General features: G+C 34.3%; 2 protein-coding genes across 4 annotated transcripts in view; both read right to left on the bottom strand.

The window, feature by feature from the left end:
- Positions 1–5,521, bottom strand: part of mta2 (metastasis associated 1 family, member 2) — a 38,467-nt gene extending 32,946 nt beyond the window's left edge. Inside the window, exon 1 of one of the 2 annotated variants that reach the window (XM_056461118.1) lies at positions 5,078–5,521. In XM_056461118.1, the coding sequence (XP_056317093.1) occupies positions 5,078–5,105 (28 nt within the window). In that variant the 5' untranslated portion in view covers positions 5,106–5,521. The remainder of the gene's footprint in view (positions 1–5,077) is intronic. The other variant, XM_056461117.1, reaches the window with a different exon arrangement.
- Positions 5,522–9,317: 3,796 nt separating this feature from the next.
- eml3 (EMAP like 3) overlaps positions 9,318–19,112 on the bottom strand; it is an 84,982-nt gene continuing 75,187 nt past the window's right edge. For both annotated transcript variants that reach the window (XM_056461114.1, XM_056461115.1), the window contains 4 exons: positions 17,134–17,221; positions 16,930–17,028; positions 14,028–14,158; positions 9,318–11,210 (listed from right to left, as the gene is read on the bottom strand). In XM_056461114.1, coding sequence (XP_056317089.1) covers positions 11,022–11,210; positions 14,028–14,158; positions 16,930–17,028; positions 17,134–17,221 — 507 coding nt within the window. In that variant the 3' untranslated portion in view covers positions 9,318–11,021. The remainder of the gene's footprint in view (positions 11,211–14,027; positions 14,159–16,929; positions 17,029–17,133; positions 17,222–19,112) is intronic.

The following is a 19,112-nucleotide window of genomic DNA, read 5'->3' as shown; positions in this document are numbered from 1 at the left end:
GAGAAGACAGAAAGTTCAAGATTTTCTCCCTAGAAATTAAATATTATTTTTACACAGAAAACGAGAACGCTTATTTGATTTTGACACACATTATACTGACAAATATCTGTTTACACCAGTATTGTGTCTTATATTAGCCTTTAACTTCATTTCATCAGCTGCATTTTAGACCAAAAATACTTATTGTGTGTGACCTGGACGTACCAGTTAATTTGAAAATATTTTTGTAAAATAAATGTTTCTGCCAGTAGTATAGGATTTATTTTGTTTGAATAATCTCAGAAAGCATCTCAGGGGTCACCAAAGCGGAATGAACCGCCAACTATTCCGGCATACGTTTTACACAGCCGATGCCCTTCCAGCTGCAACCCAGTACTGGGAAAACTTAAACATATTTATAATAGCAAAATAAAATATACCAATATTGGTTACTTTCATGCTGTTAAACACAATAATATTCATTTTATTAAATATCATATAACAGTCCAATATTTGGATGGCAAAATAAGATTGAAATTGAAGCTACTGAAACTGTTTTCTTTTGTATAAGTGTGATCAGATCACATAACCATGATGATCAGATGATTATGATGTTACCTTAAACTATAAGTGATCCTGTTAGACCACAAAATCTTAACGATCAAAGATGAATAATTAGACTTTCCATTGATGAATGGTTTGTTCCACTGATGGACTTGATGGAAAGTCTAATTGGAAAAGCCCATTTATGGAAATTGGAGTCTATTTGGAAAGTCCATTGATAGATAGTGTAATTGCAATGTTCAAACTAGACTTACCATTGATGTATGGTTTGAAACAACTATTTTAAGATATGGAACCTGAGGGCTTTAAAACAATTTAATACAGAGGAAGTCGCCTTTAAAGCTGACTCAACAAAGTGCTTAGTAACTCACATGTTTTAATGCAACTATTACAGTACGAAATTTACAAAACATCTTAATGGAAGATGATCTTCATATTCAAAAGAATTTTGGCATAAAAGAAAAATCAATAATTTTGACTTATACAATGTATTTTGGCTATTAGGCATGGGCCGGTGTTGACTACAGCTCGAAAATATGTTCTATTCAGTTAAAATACTTGGGTTAAAAATACCAACACATAACCCACCTATAGGTTATTATAGCACATTCCTAACTATGGGTTATTTTAACCCAATGCATTGGGTTATTTTGATTAAATGTTTTTTTCCATTCTAGTATAACTATTGCTACTACTAGAAGTAGCTACTAGTAGTAGCAATAATTATACCAGAATGGAAAAAAAACCCTATTACTAATACTATTAATTTTATAATTATGACTGTGTAAATAAATAACATTCAGTTTTTAAAAAATTGAAAATGCATTATTTCCAATACATTTTAAAGTTCCAGACATTTAAGCGTTTTTATCTGTTTAATATAGATCGACTATGAAGCGTGCATTTGTCTCATCAATAATTAAGAGTGCTGGTGAAATGGATATAAAAACGACACAGAGAGGTAATTTGATTAAAAAATAACATTATTGGGTTAGAGCTTAAATATTCTTAATGCAAAAACAACATTATGTACACATAATAATACAGCTGTTCTGTGTCAGTTAAATCAGTTGACTGTTGAAATTCAATATATTTAACCCAACTGGTTGAGTTATTAAATAAATAACCCAACAAAACACAAATTATTTTTAACTCAACCATTACAAATAAATAAGAGTGTTTTCAAATTTCAGGGTAAACATTTCACCATTGAACACATTAAATGTTATTTTAATATTTATTTTGGAACACTAAACATGTCAGACTAAATAATTAAAATAAATCATTGCTCTCTGCTGTCTTCATTAGTTTCAAAAACACTGATTCTTCACATCTTTCTTTTCTTTGGATATAAAGCAAAGCCACTGCACTGCTCAGCTCTATAGCATGTTTGGATGTTGGTTTAGAAGTGATTTGTTTTCTAAATGTTTGTTGAATCGTGGGCTGACCAATAGCTTTTGATGAGGAGATACTGCTGCACCAAAAAAACCAAATAGTCGTAAAAACACATTAAAAACGTAAATGTACCATAGGAACGGTATAACAAAACATTTTGATGGTTTTAAAACCTTGACTTTGTATCTGACCCCCCTTCATTTGAGCTAAATGTACCCCAATGTATCATCCAGGTAGGCATGGGACGATAACCATTTTCAAGGTATACCGCTGTTTGGAAAAGTCAAGGTTTTAAAACAGTCAAAATTTTCTGCTATACCGTTCTTAAGGTATGTGTAAGATTTTTATTTACCTTTTTTTTTTTTTTTTAGGACAACAGTATCTCTAGCAGCAAAAATATCCAAAGAAGTTTTAAATTGTAAAGAAATCCGCATTTCTGATGCGTTTACTGCTGCAAAATATTAAAAACCTTAAATAGAACATACATATACATATATAATGTTTTGAAAGGGGAAAAAAGTTTTAGTTTTTTTACCCAGACATTTAAAAAAAATGTATATATATATATATATATATATATATATATATATATATATATATATATATATATATAATTTTTTATTTTTTTTATGTCTGGGTAAAAAAAAAAAACTTTTTTCCTGTTTCAAAACATTATATATATATATAATAAAACTTCACAGCCAAAGCTTTGCAAATTCTACTGGACAACACACCAAAACCATACCTCTTTGGTAAAGAATTGAACAAGACGCTTGAGCCTAATGAACTTCTGACGCCTCAGACTTATTTTCATAATAAGTGTGACTTTGTTTATTATGAGTTTTGTATTCTGCCTGTATGTTAATTAATTTATTTATTATTTCTATAACTTTTGCTGCTATACTTGTGTCTACTGATAGCCTTGTCTTTGTCCTTCTTTTGTTTTTGTTTGTACGTTCATTAAAACCAATAAAAACCAAACGAATAAAAAAAACAAGACTTTCCCAAACATTAAAACCAGTTATCGTGCGATGCATATTGCCAAAAATATTCCAGTGCAACATAATTTTTTTTGTAGTCCACAGTCACATAAATGTGAATAATTCATGATTTTTTCTTCATTTATGATTTTTTTAAAAAATAGATGAGGAAATTTTTTGACACTTCTGAACTGGTTGACGGTCAAGCAGAGTTACTGTAAAATGCCAGTTTTTTCAAAAGAGCCAAATATTGACATAATTAGGTCTTCACGAAATCTGTGCGCTCAGAATTCCGCAGATTTTTAGCCCATCATTAATTCTGTTTATTTACTCGAGTAAATGTGTGTAAATCTATATTTATTCCATTTTTAATTAATTACAGTACTATTTTTGACTAATATGAAAATGTTGATCTGATTTATGTACAATGCAGTTTGTAAAGTAATATTTTCTGTCTTTTAGTAGATATATTGTATGAGAAACTTGCTTTGTTTACCAAATGAAGTGAATCTAATTGTATTTGCATTTTAAACATTAAATAAAAGTTAAAAATATATTAATATTTTTTATTTCATGTATTAAGGTTTTAGTTATGATACTCCCAAAATAATTCAGCAGAAATCCGCAGATTTTTACCAAAATTCTCAGCATAAATGGCAAAAAACAGTCCGCAGATTCCGTCTGGCCCTACTTATAATTGAGCCTGGCGCTAAACAGCAGATATTAGCCGATACCTCAGTCGATCACTAATGCATTCTAGGAACCTCAATGACAAAAACAACCACTAGTGAAATGGACTGAAAAAAAGAGTGACAGTATTTGAGTCACAAACCTCCATAACAGAGGTGAAAAATGCAGGGATGCAAAGCTTGAAGCAAAATTAGGAGGTCAAGTTCAATGACCTACCCAAAGCAGTACCTGCGTGTGCAAACCTCCTCAAACACTAAAGAACAGCGCAGTCAAGCTATGACGGAACATCATTACAGCGCGATCCTACACAGCACCTTCATTGGAGAAAACATTTCAAATGACAGTTGTGAGTTGACGCAGACTTCCCCTTCGTCTGAACCCAGTCTCGCGTCATAAACCCTAATACATTTTGACAAGCGTGTAATAAGTGAGTTCTTTCCTGCACAACTCCCCATCAGACGCTGCATGTTCAATCTGCAGCTGCAATAAAGCAATCAGCGGCGTCTGCTAAAGCAACACAGGCTGATTGCCGTGACCTATTTACGGCAGATTCCCGGATTTAAGAAAATAAAGGCACTGTAATGTAGATGCTTACAATGCAGTCAGTCAGTCAGTGAGTGATGTTAACGCACATCATCATCACCGCAAACAGCATCTTTAAGACAGAAGACCTCTCATATATATATATATATATATATATATATATATATATATATATATATATATATATATATATATATATATATATATATATATATATATATATATATATATGTCTAAGACCTCTCATATATATGTCTAAGTACAGTAGAAGTGACCATGTATGACGGTGAAAACTTCAGCTGGATAAGACAACATACGCGCCTTCTGCATGCATGAGAATACAAAATTGGAGACTTTTTTCTAGTTCTGAACTTTATTTCTAGGTTAACCATATAAAAAACTTAAACATGCGTGAAATACATTTAAAACTGTTTTTTTATTATTATTTTACTGCTTCCTTTCAAACAGGTGACGAAACTGAAAGTGCGGCGAGTCTCCCATATGATTCAGTTGTCAAAGGTTTGACAGATCGACAGAGTTTGGGAAACGTGCACGACAAAAACTCCAACACAAGTCTTGAAAAAGTGCGTAAAAAGCACTATGAGTGAATAAACTAACGCGAGGCTTTATGTATAATTAGCTCATTTGCTTGCGGCGGCTAATTATTTAAAAGAAACCAAAACTGTGGACTAAGGAAAGACTTTGAGATCCAGTGCTAGTTTTTAAACCATCGCAAGTGAAGTTTAACACATATATTATTGAGTAAATTCGGGTTATCCCTTATGCAGCCGTAACGAAATTAGCCTAGCTCGCTTAGCAACGGGATTCCGCTCATTGTAACTAAGGCGGAAACAGCCGCTCGCGCTAATGCTAATGCTAACCCCCGCGAGCCTGCTGCTAGTGTTAGCCTCAACAATAATACTCACCTCCAACTCGGTACATGTTGGCCGCCATTCTCTCGCTCTCCTAAACAAACGCAATAATCGCAGATTCCCTCTTTGTGGGAGTCAAAATGTGTATCCGAAAGTGGTGCTGGTTCTTTATATCCTCGCGTGTGCTGGCGTACTTCCCCCCGTCGCGAGACAAAGCCGGGACCCGGCACGGCGCTGCCGCTCTGGCGGGTAAAAGTTTAAAGTTTCCGCTACAATGTTTCTCCGGATGGTAAAAAAAGATCGCGTCTTTGTTTCGGCGCTGCGATAAAACTCCCATCGAAGCCCCTCTCAGACATTCACACTTGACACGAGCCCTTGATAGCCAGCCCGTCTCTCTCTCTTTCTCTCTCACTCACTCCACTCTTCCTCCCATCCTCCGCTCCCTGCTTCATCCTCCTCTTCTTCACCTCCGCTCTGTTTCACACACACACATACGGGCGCGCGCACGGCCACGCACCCCCTCTGCAACGTCATTTTCGGAAGCTCGCAACGTCACGTCGAATTCGGAAAACTCCTGGCAAATAGAAATTTCAGGCAAGAAATGGGTCAAAGCTAAGCCGAATAGCGAACATTTTATAAAGGAGATTAAAGAATATGGCACTACAGTGTGTAACATTATAAACTGAAAAAATAAAGCATTATGCAAATTTAATTTGATTAAATAAATGTTTTTATTACCATCTTACCTATTTACAGTGCTCAGCATATATAAATACACCCCTCACAAGTCTATCTTATAAATTCATATTTTTAATAGGAAGCTATACAATATTATATTTGTGCATATACATTAGATTAGTCAGTACTGAAGCCAAATCTGGAGCTAATCTAACAAAATAACTTAAGATAACTGTTCAAAAACTAGTACAGCTGAATTTATATGTTATAGAAAAATATTAAGTTAAATACAAATTTAAAAATAAGGAAAAATCATGAGAAGCAAAAAAAAAGAAAAAATGTAGTTACAATTTTGTAGGTTGTAATTTTTTGCAATATTTTGCTTGAATTGTATTATCTTTGAATTTCTAAATATGTTTGGTGACTAAAATATTATATATATATATATATATATATATATATATATATATATATATATATATATATTTAAAATATATGATATATATATAAAAAAAAAAAAAAAAAATATATATATATATATATATATATATATATATATATTATATATATATATATATATATATATATATATATATATATATATATATCTGTTTGTTTAATGAATCTGTTTTGTTTAAATGCACCAAAATGCATTGCCTATATTCACTGAGAAATTGATACAAATATTCATTTTCAAAATGGGGTGTATTTAATTATGCTGAACACTGTATTTGTTTTACCCCTGACATCTGTTTATAGTTTTATTGTATAGCTAATATAATTCATCTCATTTTTATTTTGTTTTATTTGTTCATAATTTTTGTGAGATGTACACTCCCCGGCCACTTTATTAGGTACACCGTTACAACTTCTTGTTAACGCAAATTTCTAATCAGCCAGTCACATGGCAGCAACTCAATGCACTTAGGCATGTAGACATGGTCAAGACGATCTGCTGCAGTTCAAATCGAGCATAAGAATGAGGAAGAAAGGTGATTTAAGCCCCCCCACAAGTGGTGCTCACTGAAGAGCCACTTGAGCATAGCTGAGCTCCAGCAAGGGGGAGCTTGAGCTCCAGCTCCTCCTTTCTTGCACTACTTCTATGAGTGATTTCACTGGGGGTTGGGGTTAGGGGTGGGGTGGGTGTACCCATTAAAACAGCTTATAGAAGGAGGAGCGAGAGCTCAAGCTCCCCCTCGCTGGAGCTCAAGTGGCTCTGCAGCGAGCAGTGTCTCGATTTAAGTGACTTTGAACGTGTCATGGTTGTTGGTGCCAGACTGGCTGGTCTGAGTATTTCAGAAACTGCTGATCTACTGGGATGTTCATGCTCAACCATCTCTAGCCTAGTATTGTTGCTGACCATGTCCATCCCTTTATGACCATAGTGTACCCACCTAGACGGCTACTTCCAAGCGCGAATCATCTCAGACTGGTTTCGTGATCATGATAATGAGTTAATCAAATGGCCTCCACAGTCACCAGAACTCAATCCAATAGAGAACCTTTGGGATGTGGTGGAACGGGAAATTGGCATCATGGAATCTCTGAGGAATATTTCCAGTACCTTGTTGAATCTATGCCATGAAGGATTGAGGCAGTTCTGAAGGCAAAAGGGGGTCCAACCCAGTACTAGTAAGGTGTGCCTAATAAAGGCGCCGGTGAGTGTATATTCTGTACTAAGTTTGTACATATTTAAAATTAAAAAAATTAAAAAAAAAAAAAAAAAAAAAAAGAAATTTAAGCTCCAATATTTTTTCATTCATTCATATATTGTCGTAGGGTTTATGCGGCTTTAAAATACCAATTATTTAATCTTTAAATCATTTTCCATTATCCTTCAAGTTTTACCCATGTTACCAAGAACGTTTTAATCATTGATAATGCAATACATTTTAGTATAATGACTTATCATAATGTGTGACACAATGGCTCAGTGGTTAGCACTGTCGCCTCATAGCAAAGAGGTTGCTGGTTTGAGTCCTGGCTGGGCGAGTAGACATTTCTGTGTGGAGTTTGCATGTTCCCCGTGTTCGCATGGGTTTCCTCCAGGTGCTCCGGTTTTGGTGTGTGTTTCCTAGTACTGGGTTGCAGCTGGAAGGGCATCCACTGTGTAAAACATATGCTGGAATAGTTGATGGTTCATTCCGCTGTGGTGACCTCTGATGAATAAAGGGACTAAGCCGAAGGAAAATGAATTAATGACTTACCGTAAGTATTTAAATCAGAATAAGCATTTGATTCATTCATTTTATTTTCAGCTTAGCCTCATTCTTAATCAGGGGTCGCCACAGCGGAATGAACCGCCAACTTTTCCAGCATATGTCTTTACGCAGCGGATGCCCTTCCAGCTGCAACCCATCACTGGGAAACACCCATACACACTCATACACTACGGACAATTTAGCTTACCCAATTCACCTGTACCGCATGTCTTTGGACTTGTGGGGGAAACCGGGTTTCATTCTTACATAAATATGTCATAAAGCATATCTCACACGCACATCTAAAGTTTGTGTTAACAATATAGTAAACACTTTACTTGCATTTAGTATGTATATAAAATCATTATTAGCATATATGTATAAACACGGGCGACACGGTGGCGTAGTGGTTAGCACTCTCGCCTCACAGCAAGAAGGTCGCTGGTTCGAGCCCCGGCAGGTTCATTTGGCATTTCTGTGTGAAGATGTGCATGTTCTCCCCATGGGTTTTCTCCGGTATAGGTGAATCGAATATGCCAGTGTATGTGTGTGGACGAGTGTGTATGGGTGTTTCCCAGTCATGGGTTGCAGCTGGAAGGGCATCCGCTGTGTAAAACATATGCTGGATGAGTTGGTGGTTCATTCCACTGTGGCGACCGCTGATTAATAAAGGCGCTAAGTTGAAGGAAAATGAATGAATGACTTACCGTAAGTATGCGCATTTCATTCTTACATTAATATCTCACAACAAAACTCCCGCATATCTAAAGTTATTGTTAACAATGAAGTGACACTTTACATGCATTTAGTATGTATATAAAATCATTTTTTGGAATATATCTATAAACACAATAAGACACATTTAATAAAAATGACAAAATTATTATTCATTTTATGACGATTTTATTTATTTTTGTTATTTTTTATCGTAGTTTACAAGATAACATTGTTTATATGACGTCATTCTGAAAACAAAACTTATCCACTATTCATATGTAGTCATCACTATTGCATACTTGAGTACATTTATGGATCTCAGGATATCAGTAAAGGTTAATCATTTCAACACATTTCTTTCAAGCAAACCACTAAATATGAACACACTAAGAGCTCAGGTGTACTTAATAATGTGGCCGGTGAGTATGTATATTGCTCTTCTAAAGCGGCTTACACTCAGTAAACTTTCCTGCAGACATGCCTTCAAATAAAAGCCAGTGTTCATTCTTGAACAACACAAGATCGGATTAGAACGGAGAAAACTGACACAGCACTGCCCTCTACAGGCCGACAGCGCTCATCACAGTCTCTCATTAAAAACTCTTCCTCGTATTGTCCTCTAGATGTCATTTAGTGGTCCTAAAAGCTCCATTTTCACATTTCATTCTTAATTTGGAAGTAGACACAGAAGGAAAAGCTCACTTTAAAGCATATTTATTGATTAAAAATCACATAAATTTCACATTGTTAAACAAGCTGATTTTATCCATAAAACACAAGCCTTTTGGATATTTTTTGGTCAAATAAAGTCACGAATATCCTGTCAGTTACACCATGCTTCACAGAGTTTTGGTTAATAATGTAATAACACAAATATGCATGTAGTATTTCATGTTCAGAAAAAAACAATGCGGACGATTAAAATAAGCAGATGAAAGGCATAATGAGATAAACGAGCACATGTAAATGTAAACCATGGTATTTTGTCCAAGGTTTATCATACTGTCAGAATCGTATACCGATCCATGCCTAGAACATAAAGATTGTCTTATTTCATTTAATGAACTCTTCTGATGTGATGCACTTAAAAGACAGAGAAATTTTCATTATTTATATTATTATTAATTTATTCATATTATATTTTGAATATTTTGTGTTCAAATTTTTGTGTATACAGTGTAAAAAAACAGAGAAAATATTTTAAGATTTTAATAATAAATTCTTTAAAAGTTTTTTTTAATTAAAAAAAAAACTTTTCAATGATTTACTATTTATATTTGTAGATCATAAGTGTTGAACATAAAGAAAGTTTTGTATGTAGAAAGTTTTATTTCATTTAATGAACCCTTCTGTTGTGATGCGCTGACACTGAAAAGACAGAAACATTTCAATTATTATTATTTTGTATAATTCTTCAATAATATTTTGTGCCAAATTTTTTTGGCCTTAAAATAAGTGGCAAAAATCTGTAATTTGCATACAGTATATAAAAATATTATATTTAATAATAAAATATTTAAACGTTTTTTATTATTTAAAAGTACTTGATAAAAAAAAACTTTTGGATAATTTATTATTAATTTCTTTTGATATTTCGGAATGGAATGTGACACTTTACATTTTTTCAATAACGCCCATGAGACATTTTTTTATTGACCATGTAAACTTCCAACAGGATAAAACGTCAGTTCATGAAAAAACATTGGTAGTGAATAGCTATGCATGTATACAGTTGAAGTCAGAATTATTAGCCCCCCTGAATTATCAGCCCTGTCCCCCGCAATTTCTGTTTAACGGACAGAAGATTTTTTCCACACATTTCTACACATAATAGTTTTAATAACTCATTTCTAATAACTGAACGATTTTATCTTTGTCATGATGACAGTAAATAATTGACTAGGTATTTTTCAAGACACTTCTATACAGCTTAAAGTGACATTTAAAGGCTTAATTAGGTTAATTAGGCAGGTTAAGGTGATTAGGCAAGTTATTGTATAACGATGGTTTGTTCAGTAGACTACCAACGAAAAATATAGCTTAAAGGGGCTAATAATATTAACCTTAAAATGTTTTTAAAAAATCTGAAACTGCTTTTATTCTAGCTGAAACAAGACTTTCCCCAGAAGAAAATATATTATCAGACACACTGTGAAAATTTCCTTGATCATTTGGGAAATATTTAAAAAAGAAAAAAAAAAAAAAAAATCAAAGGGGGGCTAATAATTCTGACTTCAACAGTCTCTAACTTTTGTAACATGTTTCACAAAATCTGGCATAACCTACCGAAGGCTTCATGTCACACATCAGATTGAGAAATAAGATATTTCCTCCTTGTTTCATTCCCAAGAATATCTTCATGCCTATTTTTTGCCCCCTGGATTCCTGGTAATTAAGTCTCTCTATGTTCCATTTTCTGGAGAAGCAGCAGCAGCTGAATGTTCTTTTGGTTCTGCAGTCCCCGCTCCTTTCATTCGCCATTGGAGGATGCAGGTATCTTTGCCGCCCAATGATAGGAGGTGACTGTCATTATGCGTAAACCGAACGTTGGTCACGTGACTACCATGGCCTTCATACTTATAACTTGGAGCCTGTTATAGAAATTAGAGAATATATGATTGATGTCTTGCAGCATAATATTTGATATATTAGAAGAAATGTCAATTATTAATGTGCATTTTGTAACTAAGGTTAATAGATAATAGATAATCGCTTTTAAAATCAAAGTTTGTTTTGACAATTTAGGTGTGTGTACTGTGTATATTTATTATACATATATAAATACACACACGCATGCATATATTTGAGAGCATGTTTATTTATATTTATACATTAAATATATATGTATATGATACAAATCATATATAAATTTAAATATCTATGAATCACTTTATTTTGTATAGTTTTATTTCTGTTTGTGTGTGTGTATCACATATACATTACAAATATTTATACAACAGTTCTGTCTGGTTCTCGAATCTGATTGGCTGATAGCTGTGTGATATTCAGCAATATCAGAACTTGTGCAGCCTCATCACCCTCCTGTATTACTCCGCCCACGTAGAAGTACAGCAGATCAATAAACTTACTACAGTTTGACAACTATTGCAGCTGTTGGACAACATAATGTACTTTTGAGGCTTATTTAGGCAAGAATGTTTAGATTGAAACTACGCAGTTTATTTATAAGGATAGTGCCTATTTTAAATATTTATAATTTCTGAGATACAGCGTGTAGAGATCCATCAGCCTGTCATACTGAGCAGAACAAAGATGGTGACAGAGACCGCATAACAAGCCCTTAGAGGAGAAAAACTCGTAATTTGTAACTACAGTTGATCAAATCATTATTTATTTATTTTTTATTATTTTTATAGGGGTTTTCACCTTTATTGATAGAACAGTGGAGATTTAAAGACAGGAAAGTGTGGGGAGCAGAGAGAAGGGAAGGATTGGCAAAGGACCTGGAGCTGGGAATCGAACTCGGGTCGCCGTAAGTTACATTCTAAGTAGATCTCTCTCTTTTGTATGTTGTAGCATTGTATTTATACCATAGTTTTCTGGTAGTGTTTTGTGTTTTGCTTTGGCTTTTTTAGGATTAATTATTGTGATATCCCAATTACAACAGAGAAATACTGGGAAAGGTCTCTAGACTGATGGCATTTCATGCCGTTCAGCCTTATAATCTTAAAATGTGAGCAAAATCACCTGTTTGGTAATTACTTTAGACATTACGCTAGAGAAGCATTCAAACACTAGCTCTAAAGTGACGTTTGTGAATTAGCAACGTTTCTGCTGTTCTGACGAAAGCTGCAGATGTCTATGAATGGCGGAAGAAAGTAGTTCCTCGTACAAAAGGATTTTTAGACTCTCCATGTTTGATTTTCTTTTTTATATACACAATTATGCTTTCAAACTGTTGTATAAACACAATATCACACTCGTAACAGTGCGATATGGCTGTATATCAGCACTGGTGGGACACTAAGGCAATGCATTCTAGTCAGCTGTCACCCAATCCATCCTCTGAACTTCAATCACTGTCTGGTTCGGCTGAGCTGCTAAAATTGACCTTCGTAGACTACAGCGAATAGTCCGGACTGCTGAACGAATCACTGGCACTACCCTTCCTACACTTTAAGAACTGTACTCTTCCACAGTGAGTGAAAGGGCTCGCAAAATCACTTTGGACCCCTCTAACCCAGCACACTTCCCGTTTGAACTGTTACCGTCTGGTCGGCGCTACAGAGCAACGAGCACAAAAACAGCCAGACACAGGAAAAGTTTCTGTCCTCAGGCTGTCCACCTTATGAACAGTTAAATATTCCCCTACTGTGCAATAAACATGCAATACTTTCTCATACGCACTTGTACACAGCACCTTTTAACAATATACAATGCAATACTTTCTCCATACGCATTTGTACACAGCACCTTATAACCTGTATATTTATAACACATCTGTACATACAATTGAACATCCAGAGCTTTTTGACTAACTGCATCTCTGTCTTTTTCATATTTATTTTGTGTTGTCACTTGTCACTTTATGTACACTGGAAGCTTCTGTAGCCAAAACAAATTCCTTGTGTGTGAAGCACACTTGGCAATAAAACTGATTCTGAATGCCTCCCACCAGTGCCGCTATACAGTCATATCACGCTGCTACTCGTGTGATATTGCTCATATAAAATACACACACATATTATGTCAATATATATATATATATATATATATATATATTTATAAAATTGTTTTTGCACCAAAAGAATCATTATTATACAAGTCATGACAATTCTTTTTGCTAAAACCATTTTGTTTCCATGTTTTTTTTCTGCATTTACCCGATTTTTATTTATTAAAAAGGGAAAAATAATTTATTGCACATGAACACACAAACCATAATGCAAATGTAAATACACTTTTATCAATATTCATTACACAGATGATTGTTGGATATATTATATAAAATATTTAATAATATAAGGATTTTTTAAAAATCAATTTTGCATAATCAATACACCTACAAATGAAAAAAAAAAAAAATCAATGTTTCATGCTGCAATGGTTTGGCATCTGGTGTCCATATACTTATTTAATAATTAAAATCTGTCCAAAATTAAATCAACACTAACTTTATGACCCATGTACAAAACAGGCAACATTTTAAAAAAATATTATATATTTTTTAAACAGCCTTAAAGTGTGAATATTGAGCTCCTTAATATAATTTTTATATAATCGTAATTATTTTTAATTATTAGCAATTATTTTAATGCATCTCTTCTGTGTCGAAATGGACCCAGATGTGTTGAGTTAACCACACGACATCTAATAACTTTATTTGTTTAACTGTATTTTCATTTCAAGATGATTATTTATTTTTTTATTTTGAGATGGTGACTGACCTTTGGTTTGGGACAGGGGTACTGGAACAAATGAACTTTACAGAAGTCATCGGCCACTGCCACCATTCGCTCACTGTGTGATCGACACAAGGCATTGATGTCTGTTCCGTCTGATCCCTCCAGCCACACACCTATACAACATCACACAGTAAACAGGGGAAAACACAATACGCACATACACTTAAACCAATCAGAACCAAAACTCCATAATAATTTACTCGACACATATGACTAAGTATTTAAAAACATTTATTGAAGCGTTACTATATCTGTGTGATTTATCCAGTAGTATCTGAATGCAGCCTTTAGGGTTAAGAGTGGGGTTAGGTGAGTGCATTAAAAAGCAATGGATGCAGCTCAGATTGCATCTGCACCGATTCTACAGCCAAACCCATCTCGATTTATCATGTACAATACTGTAAACCAAACCAAAGAAAATAATACCATCAAGATGTTCAAAGAAGCACATTGGAATATTTACAAAACTATCAGCCCTCCTGTGAATTATTTATTCAAATATTTCCCAAGTGATATTTAATGGAGAAAGGCCATTTGTCACAGTATTTCCAATAATATGTTAGTTGTTTTATATTGTCTGGAATTAAAACAGCTTTTTAATTTTTTAAAACCACGTTAAGTTCAATATTAGTAGCGCCCTTAAGCAATAACTGTTTTTCGATAGTCTACAACAAAGGTTCTAAAGCCGTAGGGTGTGCTCCACCAGGGGGGTGCCAGCACCTATTAAAGGGGGCACAAGACATTGAGGCGTGCACTCGAGTAAATTATGATGACGATTTTGATGAACAATGCGTTCACTAGAGGGAATATTACAGTTTAACTTTCACTCATTCATGCCCTGTGACAAACTAGGGTATTTGACGCGAATATGAAGGACTGGTGGAAGAGTGTTGCTTTTATTGATACCGCACGTTGAATGGAAAGAAAAAACCTCCGCATTTCATGATGTGTTTGTGTGTGTGTGTGTGTGTGTGTATGTGTGTGTGCAGTCCTTTACTGACAGGCGTGTGTGTGGAACTTGTCACAAAATGCTGCGAAAAGTCCTACATGACGGTAATTCTTTGATTGCGGTGTTTACTTCAGTAATGCCCTAATATATGCATACTCCACATCTTAATTCCATTTTTTTGTTCAATTAGGACTCAGATTCGGATTAAGGTAGTGAAAAATCCCTGTTTACATGGTGGACTCTTAATCAGTGTTGTCTTAATTATATTAAAATCATATTAAAGTATTGTTGCCCATGTAAACATACTCAGTGTTCGACTCAACCACACCGTAAGGGCTCTGAGCACTTGGCTTTGTGAAGCAGCATTTTCTGTATGTACATACATCCAAAGCAAGTATGGTTCATGCCTATTGACAGTGAAAGATGATATACGTTTAATCGTGTCACAAATTCAACCACAGATTAGTATATTGTCCTCACAGAAACAGGCTCAGCTATCACACTGAATCAGGTAAGCTGTATATTTATGTTTCAATGTAATTAATTATAAGCTCTTTAAACGCAGCAAGTAATATGTGAACGTTGTTTGCGCATGGATTTTTGGCTCGAGGAAGGGGTGCCGGAGGGCGGGGGGGTATGTCCTAAAAGTTTGAAACCACTGGTCTACAGAACAAACCACTGTTATACAATAACTTGCTAAATTACTCTTACATGCTTCATTAACCTAGTTAAGCCTTTAAATCTCACTTTAAGCTGAATACTAGTGTCTTTAAAAAAATATCTAGTCAAATATTATGTCATGCCATCATGGCAAAGAAAAAAGAAATCAGTTATTAGAAATGAGTTATTAAAACTATTATGTTTAGAAATGTGTTGGTGAAAAAAATTAAATAATTAAAATTTTACAGGAGGGCTAATAATTCTGACTTCAACACCAACTGTATGCGTCAAAATACAAGAGATTCGTTTTGGCATCAAATTGAATGTTAATTCATTAAAATTATTTTATTTACATAGAAAGCATGTTAAACTTAAGTTAGGAGCCTATGTTAATCTACTTGTGTGAAATAAAAAAGTCAAAATATGGGTGAAATAATGCTCCATTGTTATTTGAAGTAAAAAAAAAATGTATATAAAACTGAAACAACATAACAACGTAACTAGACATGTGCTTATTAAAACATTTAAAAGAGCAAGTTATCATAATAAATGTTATTACAATTTTAATGATTAAAAAACACATAGTTGAAGGCAAAACTACTAGCCCTTTTGAAGAAATTTGAATTCTTTAATTCGAGTATGGTGGCTCGGTGGCTCAGTAGTTAATACTGTCGCCTCACAGCAAGAAGGTTGCTGGTTCGAGTCCCAACTTGTCCAGTTGGTATTTATGTGCGAGAGTGTATGGGTGCTTCCCAATACTGGGTTACGGCTGGAAGGGCATCCGCTGTGTAAAACATATGCTGAAATAGTTGGGAGTTCATTCTGTTGTGGCGACCTCTGAAATAGAGACTAAGCCGAAGTAAAATGAATGAATGATTAAAAAACACACAGGCAAAAGCAAAACTATTAGCCCTCCAGTATTTCCTATTACATTTTTTCATCTGGACTTAATCTTATTTATTTTAGTTTGGCTTGAATAAAAGCTATTTTAGGGTCAATATCATTTGCCAAATATTACATATTTCAATTGGCTACAAAACAAACCAATTTTTAACCTAGTTGACCTAATTAACCTAGTTAAATCTTTGAATTAGACTTCAGGCAGAATACTAGTATCTTGTAAAATAACCTAAAGATAATATGTGCAGTCATCATGACGAAGAATAAAGAGATTAGTTATAATAAATGACCACTAATAACTAAAATCAGCAAAAAAGAGAGAGATTTTACCACAAATAGATGAAATCAGTAAAAGAAGAAGACATTTTCCCTCACCCATAACATGGAATCCAAGCACACAGGTATAGGACGCCCACTCCCGATCTTTACTCTCGAACCGGTTCCTCAACAGCTTGCAGCCGCTTGCCACATCCCCTTTTTTTCCACAAAAACAATCATCCAAATGCATTACAATTTACATTACTCACTGTCTTCCATGAATGGGGCTCAATATCTACACATGCAGGCATGCAGACTTACAGTATAGAATTTCATAATCGCCTGAATTAGACATGATGTATTTCCCATCTTTGGACCAGTCAAGGTGAGTAATGAAACTGGAGTGGCCCTGTAATTAACAGTTTAATCCGCGTCACGTATAGTGCACTCTAACACAAATACACTACTAGAAAACCACAAACACAACTAATTACAACAACAAACCACACTAAAGGGCTAGTTTACACAAAAGTGAAAATTCTGTCAGCATTTACTCACTTTAAACTTGTCACAAACTTATTATTTTGATTTGTTAAACATAAAATCGGTGATTCATTCCACTGTGGCGACCTCTGATAAATCAGGGACTAAGCCAAAGAAAAACGAATGAATACACACACAAAAAAAACATGGAAAACTGTAAACATTGACTAGCAGAGTATTTTTTTTCCTGGTCAATGGTTACAGGTCTCTAACATTCTTCAAAATATCTTTTTTGTGTGTTTAACAATAAAGAAACACATAAAGGTTTGGAATCACTTGAGGGAGAGTAAACAGTGAGTACATTTTCATTTTTGAGTGAACTATCCCTTTAATGCAAGACACTGCAGGTGTTTTTTTTCCGCTGTAATTCCACCCCAGCCACGCATGCACATATGTTTTGGTCTTGTATAAAGCTTAATTGCTTTTGGCACACTATTTTTAAAACTATATCTGGTTTTTTGGGTATATCTATCTCCCTTGCCCACTGATTGCCATTTTTGGAATTTTGCCTACGTCGTATAACCTTACAAAAATACAATCTGATTGCATAGCTTTTATTGTGCTCCTGGCAAAACGACTAATATTGCTTAGGTGGAAGGATCAGAAACCTCCAACCCCAACACAGTGGATCCGTGATGTCCTCTTCTTTGTAAAGTTGGAAAAAATTAGACTGTCTAGAGGTTCATCCAACCAGTTTAAGAAAATTTGGGACCCATTTAGGAAATATATCCAAGAACATGTTTTATTGTCAACTGCAGACCAAGTCCTTGTTCCAGCAAATTGATTTTCTGTCTTTCCTAAGTGCAAAGTAGAGTGTATTGTGTGCTTCAGATTATACAATTGTAGTTTTTGTTACATGATTATTATTTACATTTCTGTTTGCATGTGTTTTTTTTTCTCATTGTGTGTGCTTTAGTTGATATTGTTTATACTTTTAATTAGAAATATATTTTTGTTTTGTCATCTTTTTTTTTTACTGTAATTTGCTATAAAAGTCATAAATAATTGAATTATTACATTACATCATAGTGAACAACACATTTCGAAGTTTAAATATACACTAATTCAGTGGTTCTCAAAGTGGAGGGTCATGGGTTGTCGCTTGGTCATTTCTAAAAATCAAACTCATTTTATTAAACTATTGGAATAACCATATTTTATCCATAACATACAGAAGACAAAAATAGTAGTCAATAGTTACATAAAAAAAACAACATGCAAATAAAAAGCCATTAGCCTTTCGATTTTTTTTGTGACCCCTGGGGTGATTACGTTATATTAAAGACAGTTCATTGATTATATGGTACCAGTTTAAACTTTCTGACACCTTTATGGCACTCACGCACCTTGAAAATAAATACAGGCCATAACTGAACATGGTGGATGATCTCCAACTGGTGTTCTTCAAAGTTAAATGATGAATAGACTTGGGCCTATTGGTATGTGTGCGCTGTTGTGTGGAAGGTTTATATATTTATAACCACCTCAGAGGATATTGGGGGTTGCGAGTCTCTGGCATTGTTATTTTGGTGGTCATGGATTTATAGCTCAGTGCAGGAGAATTTGTTTGACGGCCTTTAAAAATATGTACTGTATTTGAAATCACAAATTGATGAAGAATGAAAAAACAAACACCTAAAAGTGCATGTTGGATATTTTCTTTCCATCAAAAAGAAAAGTAAATCCAAAAAGCCCAAAATGTCAAAATCACAAGGAATATGTTTTTTTTTTGCCTGCAGTGTCTTGCCTCAAAACAG

Source organism: Danio aesculapii, chromosome 7 (assembly GCF_903798145.1).
Source record: "Danio aesculapii chromosome 7, fDanAes4.1, whole genome shotgun sequence".
NCBI classification, from domain to species: domain Eukaryota; kingdom Metazoa; phylum Chordata; class Actinopteri; order Cypriniformes; family Danionidae; genus Danio; species Danio aesculapii.
Note: the sequence above shows the minus strand (reverse complement) of the source record. Positions and strands in the feature narration are given on the sequence as shown.